This window comes from Cetorhinus maximus, chromosome 13, assembly GCF_964194155.1.
Source record: "Cetorhinus maximus chromosome 13, sCetMax3.hap1.1, whole genome shotgun sequence".
Taxonomy (NCBI): domain Eukaryota; kingdom Metazoa; phylum Chordata; class Chondrichthyes; order Lamniformes; family Cetorhinidae; genus Cetorhinus; species Cetorhinus maximus.
In genome coordinates this window covers 76,698,678-76,710,661 of record NC_135891.1, presented here as the reverse complement: position 1 = coordinate 76,710,661, position 11,984 = coordinate 76,698,678, and the positions used below count along the sequence as shown (strand labels likewise).

At 40.4% G+C, this 11,984-nt stretch overlaps 1 protein-coding gene across 2 annotated transcripts in view; it reads right to left on the bottom strand.

Annotated features, from left to right (window-relative positions):
* Positions 1 to 6,184: 6,184 nt before the first annotated feature.
* LOC144688725 (UV excision repair protein RAD23 homolog B-like) overlaps positions 6,185 to 11,984 on the bottom strand; it is a 53,224-nt gene continuing 47,424 nt past the window's right edge. For both annotated transcript variants that reach the window (XM_078555604.1, XM_078555605.1), the window contains exon 10: positions 6,185 to 6,441. In XM_078555604.1, the coding sequence (XP_078411730.1) occupies positions 6,328 to 6,441 (114 nt within the window). In that variant the 3' untranslated portion in view covers positions 6,185 to 6,327. The remainder of the gene's footprint in view (positions 6,442 to 11,984) is intronic.

Below are 11,984 nucleotides of genomic sequence, written 5' to 3'. Positions count from 1 at the left end.
GTGCCTTTTATGGTGAAAAAGTATTTGTTTAATATCTCCGTCATTTCCTTATTCCCTATAATTTCACATCTCTGGCTCTTGTCACAACAACGGGAAATTGTGACTAAGTGAGATCTACCGATAGCTTCACCAGCTAACCAAAAACATTGAACTGTTTAAAGAGGACCCGTTTTCTTAAAAAAATGGCTGCCACAAGTCATCCAATGTCTGGAATTGTGAGTTGACCACTTTTCTGAAAAGTTCCTATATGGATTGCACTGCAGACCTGCCCTGACATATTGTATGGAATTTCACACCTAGGTGGTGTCAAGGTCCACTTCAAAAACAGACTCTTGAAAAGAAGGCATTAAAATACAAACTGTTGGACTTGAATCGACTGTAATTCTGTCAAGGCAATGGAAACTGCTAACTAGCCTGACGCCCAATGGACATTCCAAACCCTGTGGAGGATGAAATAACCCCATTTCTACTACTATCTTGAAATGTGACAGAAGCAAAGGACTTAATCATGTATTATTTTAACCTTGTTTCGACTCTTTTCCTACTTCCGAGATGTGTGTGTTGTCGCGTCTTTTATTATTTTTCCTTGGGTTTAGTAACTGATAAACGTACTCATTCTTTGACTCAGGAAAGTCTGGTTTGATTGGCTCCTTATTAAAAAGTAGATGTATTTGGATTGGAAAAGGCATCTACAGGGAAAATAAATTTTTAAAAAACCTTTGTTGTGACCAACTGAGGGGCTGAATAAAGGGGAGCCAGTTCACCCCTCCTCACCCGGATGTAACACTCTAAGGGGACCCAATGTTTGCTTTCTCTAAGCTCTTCCTTTTTACATTCTTATAGAAGCTTTTGCAATGTTTTTATGTCACTTGCTAGTTTACTCATTCTATATTTTCTATCAATTTCTTGGTCACCCTCTGCTGAATTCTAAAATCCATTATTAGCCTGTTCCTTTAAATCTGATACAATCTTCACTTCTTATAGCCACAGTTGGAACACTTTTTCCATGGGGTGTGTATTTAAAGTATATTTTTTGTGAATTATGAATTACTTTTTTAAATGTTTGCCATTGCTTATCTACTGTCATATCTTTTAGTCTAGCTTCCCAATCTATCGCAGCCAACTCATCCTCATATGTACATAGTATGCTTTGTTCAGATTTAAGATCCTACTTCCAGTCTTATCTATATCATATTCAAACTCAATATAAAATTCATTATGATAAGTCTAGCCGAGAAGCTCCTTTAAGGCTAATTAACTATTTTTCATTGCATGATGGTAGATCTAAAATAGCCTGTTCCCTAGCTAATTTCTCAACTTACTGATTTAGAAAACTATCTTGAATGCATTCCATTAACACTTTCATGCAACCTTTAGACATGGCAAATCAGATTTGCCAGAGATTAAAGCCCCCCCCCCCCCCCCCCCCACCCCGATTCTTGCGTTACCCTTGTTACATGCCATATTTCCTGAATCATACTCTGCCCGACATTATATCAACTGTTAGGGAGCCACCAGTATTTTCTGCTCCTTATTTCTTACCTCCAGCCAAGCTTGAGTTTCCAAGCTAAAATCTTTTCTCTCTACAGTTTTTACCCTAGGGTTTAACTACCCTAACCCTCCCCTTTTCCATTTTGTCTACCTTCTAAAAGTTAAATATCTTGGAATGTTTATTTCCCAACCTATTTCTATCTGTGCTATTATCTCATCCAAGCAGAGAATAAACACACACACACATCCACTTTCCAACAGGAATCATTGGATAGTGATCACAAGGAGAAATTCCACCCCTAACCCAGGCATGCTGAGGTCAGTTCTGCTGTTCCTCAGCAAGCTGGTTAAGGGACAACAGCGTAAGCCAGGTTAGTGTGGCCTGACACTATCTCAGGCATGGATGTAACAAAAAAACCCCACAAATTTGCAGGAGGTACCATTTCATGTAAGCCTACACTGACAGAATCAAAATAATATACCTGACTGTAGGAGTGCAACTGGTTTACATATTGATTTTTAAATGGCATTTTTTTGGGTAATTTTTGTTTCAAACAAATGCACTGTAAAACTTCCTTGGCTTTCATGATCTATGTTACAAACTCAGAAAAGCTGCCCTACCAGAGCGTCATTTTTCCATATCAACTTTCTTTAGTGAAATTGCTAATTCATCCCAAACTAGGTCCATACCAATTAGAAATAGAAACAGAAAATTTTGGAAATACCCAGAAGGTCAGGCAACATCTGTGGAGAGACAAACAGTTAGTGTCTGAGGTCGATGATCTTTCATCAGAAAGCATGTCAATAGAAACTGAACTGAACTGAACCAAACTCATTTCATGCAAGATCTTCACAGCCAGAGGAGTCTTCCATTCACCTGGGCCAGAAATTCACATCCCAGATATGAGAGGTTGATGTCTTACAAACAGCTAAGTAATTTAGTTTCAGTACATTGAGTAAAAGTCAAAATGATTAAAATATATTCTGAATGCAGAGAAAGAAGCAAACAAATATAATAAAGCTTTGTAAAAAGCCTTTATTGTAGTTAACACTGAAACATTGTGAATCCCAGGAACATTCAGCAAATCAGCTCTAATGTCAAAGGTACCTGATGCAAGACTGGGGTTTATAATTCTTTCTGACTCAAGAAAGTATTAAAAGGGCAAACTGAATCATAGGCTGTAGTTAAGAGGTCAACTGCAAAGATCACTGGTGTAAAAATGTGAATTGTGGTTGCATACTGGTCCAGTGAATCAATCCAATATCAGAATGAGAACAATATAAATGAAACAACTGATCAGCAGAGGGGTCTGAGCAATAGACCGAATGCACCCCATTCAAGTCTTGGGCTGTGTTGCTCTCCAGCAGGTTAGCTTTTCTTGGAAAAAAAATAACTCTGGAGAGTTGAAGAAGGGGAATGAGACAAGCAGCAGGCACAGAAATGTGCCCTTGTGCCTCAGCAAATGTGGACTAATAAGGTCTGTACCATCAAACTAGTGGACATTGGGGTGGGGGTTGCAGGCTGGAAAAAGGGGGTAAACAGCACCAGTACTAAATATATGCTGCATTTCCAATTATCTTTCAGAGACAAGCTTCTGGCTTTGTACTGATATACAGAGGAGTTTGCAAAGCCTTTAAAACGAACAGCACTGAGCTGTATTGTACTGGGCTTTGCGTTATTCAATTCTAGTGTTCCTGGATCTATCTTAGTCAGCAATGGCATTTTGGGAAAGGTTGGGTAGAGAAGGCTGTAACCAGCAACCATAATTAGTTACTGTTCACCTGTTGAGTTGAGAATGAACAACCTACCATTTCAACATCCAGCCTTGCCACCGCCCCCCTCCTACTCCAAATCATCAGCAGGCACAAAATAAACCCAGCAGGAAAATAACAAAAGAAAAATCAACTTAGTGCTGACCCTTTCCAATCCCTTCTACATTATGGCATAAACAGCAAAATTGCAGAACAGAGGGGTTTCTAATGTCCCATTAAATTAAGCACTGAGCCTGACTACCAATGACTACTCCCCCCACCCCACTCTTCATTTTATTCCAACACTCTGGGCTGCACACACTCTTTGGTCACAAATTTTGCTGACTAGCCCCTAAGCAAACCACATTCCTGGGCTAAATTGCTTGAAAACTGAAACAATTAGAAGGTAACAATTGAATGGATTTCAAACTAGTTCATTCTTAAGCCAGGTGGTTTCAGAGTGGGTCACTTCAATAGGTAAGTTATGGTACAGATTATCAAGCTTGGCTCAAGTATGAGCAGATTCTAAATAATAGAGGAGTAAAAGCTTGGCACTAAGAAAAGGAAGGGGATGAAAAGGGGATAAAATAATGAGCTTGGATGCTAAACGTGGACTTACAAAGGATAAATAGACTAGAGGGGTTTTCAGGATCTCATTGTTAGCTTATATCCTTGAAAGGTAAAGTGCATCCTGTATACATTATGAACAGTTATAAGTTGTTAGAAAGTTTGTAAATGACAGATTTGATTAGTGACTTCAAGTCCCTTCAGAAAGCTAACCATAAAATAGCAGAAGGCTTAAATTAAAAACTCACATAATATCCACTTGGTGAACAATAAAAGCTTTTTTGCCATTTTAAACTGCCAATGATGGGAGGTTATTGTCAAAAGCTTGCATTTGAACGTATTTCTCAATAACCCATAAGCGGTAATTTTTTTTGCTCCTTTTAAAAAAATTAGACAGTATCACTTCTCGTCAGACTATTCATGGGAACAATTCAAGGTGTCAAAGATGAAACTTATGGAACTTTTTTTTTTAAATGTTTGACAGATTATATACAAAATAAAATCAACTTCAGTGGTCAAAAAAGTCAGGGTTCCATTTATGATTCCCAAGGCATCAGTCAGGTAACTTCAGTGAAACTGTAAGGTTTCAGCTATCTGCCTACTAGGTGAGAAAAAGGTATTATTTTACCTCAGGCAAGTAAACCCAGCCAATATTGTTCAAACATAATTGAATCAGCTCAACTGTGCCTCGCGAAACTCTGCAGAAAGTAATGGCGTTAAGATTCCAATGATAAATGCTCACATACAGCTACTGAGTTCAGAGGGAAAATATGCAGGTAACTGGATTACAGGTAGAGGAGAAATTGCAAATAGTGGTAACTGCTCAGGACAGCCCATTAGCAGAGCAATGGTTCAGCACAGAGAGAAACACCTCAAAGTTAATCTTTTAAGTATCAATTGATGCAAACTGGAATTTATTACAAGAGACAGATTTCCACTTCTGTTGTGTGTCTCAATGATCAAAGCCATTTTCCTGATAATGCCTATAGGCATTGAATCAGTGATGGAACAATTATTTCAGCCCTTTAACTATAAATAGTCACCTCTCATCTGAGAGAATGGAAGCAAAGCAAAAATCATGACAAGCACCACTGGGACCCTAGAAAAAAAAAATCACCCCCTCGATCAACTTATGACTAATCCCCTCCTTATCCATTCAGAAATGACACTTCATTGTGATTTACAAAGATGCTTCAGCACATCATGAAAATAACCATTCAACCAATATGTGCACCTCAAAAAATGTTACTCAACTCCTGCATCCAGGACAGGTACATAATCATTTTCTATAACCTGTCCTGGAGACAGCTATGCTCTTTCTTCCTCACCGCCTAACATCCCAACCCCGACCAAATTTAAATGAACATGAATCTGCTGCATTCAATAGTGTGTGGGATGCATCAATGTTGCGAAGGCTGTTCTGATCGCCCTTCCATGCCTATTGCTATGGAATCATTTTGATGTGTTGCCCTTGGTCAAATCTTTAGATTATCTATTTGACTCACTAAACTGGGGCCAGTTAGTGCTATTAAGAATATTGATTCCACAAAGTAGTTTAACATTAAGAAACAGCTACGTGCAGTATGAGAGTGAGCTCTAAAACTTAAACTGCTGCTACTTACTCAGACAAGCTAAGGATTCTTGCAGTGATTGCAAGCTGCTGTTTAATACCGTGCTTCATTTTTTTTTTAATAAAGATACAGACCGCAACACACACTTTCTAAACAGCAATGCAAGACAGGTTGCTTTTTAAATACAGCAGTTTTCAAATGTGGGAAACTTTTGCATTTTTAATATTTTTTTTAAAAATGCTGCCTTACGATGGGTATGTTTGCATTTCCAGTAGTTGGCAGACATAAACCAGGCAATATCTTATCAGGCATCACAACAGCGGCCAGCTTCATTCCAGAATGGCAATCTCACGTCTACTACTTAATGATTGTATATTTCTGTCCATACCAGCCCCGCCTCGACACAAACATACAAGGAAAAAAATCTACTGAAAATTCTGATTGTAGGCAAGTTTGAAACATTATGCTGCAGAAGCACTTTGACCTTCAGTCTCTTCCACACAGGTTCAGGCCCATATTCACAAAAGGCACAAATGCAAAAAAGTGTTATATTTAAAATTCAGGGGCTAGGGACTTTTTGGCGCATGTACTGCATAAACTTTTGTGAATACAGGCCGTATCAGCCCCTGCCCCACCACCCCGCCCCAACCCCACCCCCCCAACAACTCGCCAACACTGGCTAGTCTTAATGAGCTGTCAAATGTCACCGAGTATAGACTGACTAAAGGGATACTGTATCTGATTTGTTTAAATACGTGCTTTCCAGTGCTGCACTTCACAATGTTGATACGGCCAGGTAATACACACTAGGCCTGGCCTCACCAAAAACCACCCACTGCAGATACAGAAAGTGAGCTGGGTTCTGGAAAGAAGCTTGGGAGGGAGAAGTGGGGTGGTGGTGGGAAAGGTAAGGAGAGAAAGAGGAGGGAGGAGGGAGAAAAAAAAATCATTCATCATCAAAATTCTGCTGGAGAAGGAAGTTTGCGGCGAGGTTTTCATTCTTCTCACAAGCGAAGTAGGCCTGAATGACAAGGCCCTCAGGGAAACCCAGCGCCTTTAACTGAAACAAGAAAACAAAATATTAACTGTAGCAAGTTGTTGATTTTTTTCCCCCTCCCACTTCACTGGAAGTACATGTTCAAAACTAAAAATAAAGTAGGTGAGCCTCTGCTGATAAGAGCACAGAGCAGTGCATTGGAACGACTAAACAGACTATACCATACATGCTACATCTAACTATTCACAGCAACTCTCTCATCTTAGATGGTACCACTGAACATGTTCAAAGAGGGAGCAAAAGCTCAGCGCAGATCATCTAGAGACCCAAAAGCAGTTACAAGTATGAAGATCATAAGACCAAATGAGAACAGAAAATAAGCACTCTTTTTGCAGCCATGAACGAGCACTGGACATGCAACAGTATGTCAAAAAGAAATAGGTGGTTTGTGCCTGTGATTCTACATAGAGACCTTCCAGTCTTAACTTTACTGACAAGCCCAAGCAATGAGCTTAAGACTAAAATCTTCCCTACAGGTAGGGAAACTAAATTAAGGGTATAATTACCCCAAGCAATCATGAGAATTGGACACGTTCGCACTGAAAGAGACTTGATGAGAGCTGATATGATTGGTCTTTCTAGGTTTTTAAAAGGGTTTGTTAACTATCAACATCATGGGGTTTACCAATGGCCTGAAACTGAACTGGGCCAGCCATATAAATACTGTGGCTACAAGAGGAAGTCAGAGGCTGGGAATTCTGCCACTAACTCACCTCTTGACTCCCCAAAGCCAGTCCACCATCTACAAGGCACTGTGTTGGAATACTTTCCCCTTGCCTGGATGACTACAGCTCCATCAATATTCAAGCTTGAACCATCTAGGACAAAGCAGCCCGCTTAATTGGCACACCATTCCTCCCTCCACCAGGCACAGTGGCAGCAGTGTATATCATCTATAAGATGCACTGCAGCAACTCAGAGGTTCCTTCAACAACACTTTCCAAACCCATGACCTCTACCAACTAGAAAGACAAGGGCAGCAGATGCATGGGAACACCACCAGCTGCAAGTTTCCCTCCAAGCTACACACCATCCTGATTTGGAACTATATTGCTGTTCCCTCACTATTGCTGGGTCAAAATCCTGGAACTCCCTTCCAAACAGCACTGTGGATGTACCTACACCACATGGACTGCAGCAGTTCAAGGAGGCAGCTCATCACCACTTTCTCAATGGCAATCAGGGATGGACAATAAAAATGGTGGCCTAGCCAATGTCCCATGAAAGAATTTTTTAAAAAAGTTACATAGATAGATTGTAGAAGCTGGGATTCTTCTTGGAGAAGAGAAGGTTGGTAGGGGATTTGATAGAGCGAGACCATAAGATGTAGGAGCAGAAGTAGCCCATTCAATGAGATCATGGCTGATCTGATAATCCTCAACTCCACTTTCCTGACTTTTCCCCATAACCTTTGATTCCCTTACTGATTAAAAATCTATCTCAGCCTTGAATATACTTAACAACCCAGCCTCTACAGCCCTCTGTGGTAAAGAATTCCACAGATTAACTATCCTCAGAGAAGAAATTCCTCCTCATCTCTGTCTTAAATGGGTGGTCCCTTACTCAGAGATTATGCCCCCTGGTCCTAAGACTCTCCCACAAGGGGAAACAACCTCTCAGCATCTACCCTGTCAAGCCTCCTAAGAATCTTATATGTTTCAATAAAGTCACCTCTCATTCTTCTATACTCCAATGAGTACAGGCCCAACTTACTAAACCTCTCCTCATAAGAAAATCCCTCCATACCCAGGATCAACCTATTAAACCTTCTCTGGACTGCCTCCAATGCCAGTACATCTTTCCTTAGATAAGGGGACCAAAATTGTTCACAGTAGTCTAGGTGTGGTATAACTAGTGCCTTATATAGTTTTAGCAAGACTTCCCTATTTTTATACTCCATTCCCTTTGAAATAAAGGCCAACATTCAATTTGCCTTCCCTATTATCTGCTGAACTTGTATGCTAGCTTTTAGGGTTTCATGCATGAGGACCCCCAAATCCCTCTGTGCTGCAGCTTTCTGCAGTCTTTCTTCATTTAACTAATATTCAGCTCCTCTATTCTTCCTGCCAAAGTGCATTTTCCCACATTATATTCCATCTGCCAAGTTTTTGCCCACTCACTTAACCTGTCTATATCCTTTTGTAGACTCTTTGCGTCATCCTCACCACTTGCCTTCCCATCTATTTTTGTGTCATCCGCAAACTTGGCGATAGTACATTTATTTCCCTCATCCAAGTCATTAATATATATTGTAAATAATTGTGGCCCAGCACTGATCCCTGTGGCACTCCACGAGTTACAGGTTGCCATCCTGAAAATGCCCTCCTTATCCCAACTCTGTCTTCTATTAGTTAGCCAATCTTCTATCCACGCTAATATACTACCCCCAACACCATTGGCTCGTATCTTATTAAGTAGCTTTATATGCGGTACCTTATTGAACACCTTTTGGAAATCCAAATATATTACATCTACTGGTTTCCCTTTATCTATCCTGCTCGTTACATCCTCAAAGGATTCTAATAAATTCTTCAGGCACGATTTCCCCTTCAGGAAGCCATGCTGATTCTGCTTGATTATATTATGCATTCCTAAATGCTCTATTACATCCTTTATAGTAGACTCCAACATCTTCTCAATGATGGATGTTAAGCTAACTGACCTATAGTTGCTTGTTTTTTCTCTCCCTCCCTTTTTGAATAAGGGTGTTACATTGGCCATTCTCTAATCCTCATGGACTTTTCCAGAATCTAAGGACTCTTGGAAGATTACTACCAGTGCATCCACTATTTCTGCAGCTACTTCCTTTAGTATCCAAGGATGCAACCCATCAGGTCCAGGTGACTTATTGGCCTTTAGCCCCATTAGTTTCCCTAGTACTTTTTCTCTAGTGATAGTTATTGTATTTACTTCCTCCCCCACTTTTGTCCCTTGATTTTTTAGTATTTTTGGAATGCAATGAGTGTCTTCGTGAAGAATGATACAAAGTATTTATTCAACTCCTCTGCCATTTCCTGGTTCCCCATTATTGTTTCTCCAGCATCATTCTCTACTTTGGCCTCTCTCTTCCTTTATATGTATTTAAAGAGGTTCTTACTATCCATTTTTATATTAGTTGCTAGTTTACCCTCAAAGTTTATTTTCTCCCTCGTTATTATTTTGTTTGGTCATCTTCTGTTAGTTTTTAAAACTTTCCAAATCCTCTGGGTTACCACTAATCTTTGCCACATTGTATGTTTTTTCTTTTAATGTGATGCACTCCTTAACTTCCTTGGTTAACCATGGTTGGTCTAACCCCTTCCTAGAACCCTTCTTCCTCACTGGGATATATCTTTGTTATGAGTCATGAGCTATTTTCTTAAATGTCTGCCATTGTTCATCAACCATCTTTTCTGCTAAACTCCTTTCCCAGTGCACCCCAGCCAACTCTGCCCTCATTCCTTTGTAAGTACCCTTATTTAAGTTTAGCACAGTTGCTTCCAACCCAAGTTTCACACTCTCAAACAGAATGTTAAATTCTACCATGTTATGGTCACTGTTTTCTAGGGGATCTTTTACTCTGAGATCATTTATTAAACCTGCCTCATTACATATTACCAGGTCCAAAATAGCCTGATCCCTGGTTGGATCCACAACATATTATTCTAGGAAACTGTCCCGAATACACTTCATGAATTCTTGCTCGTGGCTACCTCTGCCAATTTGATTTTCCCAATCTACATGAAGATTAAAGTCACCCACGATTAAGGTGCTGCCTTTTTTACATGCCCTCATTATCTCCTGATTTATTCTCTGTCCTACAGCATAGCTACTGTTAGGGGGCCTATAGACTACTCCCACCAGTGTCTTGTTCCCCTTATTATTTCTTACCTCCACCCATATGGATTCTACATCTTCCGATCCAAGATCATTTCTTGCTATCGTACTTATTCTATTTTGTACTAACAAGGCTACTCCACCACCCTTTCCTTCCTGCCTGTCCTTTTGAAAAGTCACATACCCTTCAGCATTTAGTTCCCAGCTTTGATCTCTTTGTAACCATGTTTCCGTAATGGCTATAGGATCATATCCATTAACCTCAATTTGTGCCATTAATTCATTTATTTAGTTCCAAATACTATGTGCATTTAAGTAAAGAGCCATTAATTTTGCCTTATCATTTTTCTTCTTTTGACCCTATTTGCTCTTTTTTTAAATATTTGGACACTGTCCCTTCCTGTCACACTCTGGGTATCATTGCCTAAATAGCTGCCCTGCAATGCTGCCATGTCCTTTTGCTTTGTAAGCCTACGTATCCCCTCTCCAGAACTCTCCCACCCTCTATTTACTTTAAAGCCCTCTCTGCAGCCCCAGTTATTCTATTTGCAGCATACTGGTCCCAGCACGATTCAAGTGAAGCCCATTATTCAAAATCATGAGGGAATTGGACTGAGTAGATACAGAGAAACTGTTCCCATTGGTGGAAGGATCGAGAACCAGTGGGCAAAGATTAAGGTAACTGGCAAACGCAATTGCAACATGAGGAAACACTTTTTTAAGCAGGTGGTGGTTAGGATCTGGAATGCACCAAGTATTGTGGAGGCAGTTTCAATCATGGCTTTCAAAAGGAATAGAATCCTTATTGCAAAGGAAACATTTTTAGGACAATGGGGAAAAGGCAGGGGAGCGGCACTGTGTGAATTGCTCTTGCAGAGAGTCAACAGAGACATGACCAGTCGAATGGCATCCTTCTGTGCTGTAACACATGATTCTATTCTATAATTCCACAACTTGTGGTGCTTCAGAGGAGCATAATCAAACATAAATTGACACCTAGTCAAAGCAGGACACATTAGGGGATGGGATTAAAAGGTTGGTGAAAGAACTAGGTTTTAGAGTGTCTTAAAGGAGGAGATGGAGAGGTTTAGGGAGGAAAATCCAAAGCTAAGAGTCTGGACAGTTGCTAACGATTGGGAGAATAAAGTCAGGGATGCACAAGATGCCAGAGTTGGAGGAACAAGAGTTCCAGAAGGATTCCAGGACAGCTCTCACGTGGCTCCACTCTCATCTATCTAACTGTAGCCAGTAACATCACTTTCAATGGCTTCTCTCCCTGCTCCCAATCATTACCTCCAGTATCCACCAAGGATTAATTCTTAGCCCCATCCTATTTCTCATCTACATGCTGCCCCTTGGCGACATCATCTGAAGGCACAGCATTAGTTTTCATGTTAGTATGCTGATGACATCCAGCTCTGCCTCACCTCTCAACTCCTCCACTGTTGCTAACTTACCAGACTGCTTATCCAACATCCAGTACTGGATAAACAGAAATTTCCTCCAATTAAATATTGGGAAGACTGAAGCTATTGTTCACGGCCCCCAGCTCCAAACTCCGTTCCCTATCAATTCCATTCTTCTCCCTTGCAACAGTCTGAGATTAAACCAGTCTGTGCAACATTGATGTTACGTTTGATCCTGAGATGAACTTCTGACCTCATTTGTGCCATCTCTGAAACTGCCTATTCCCACCTCTGTAACATCACTCAATTGTGCCCATCTCAGCT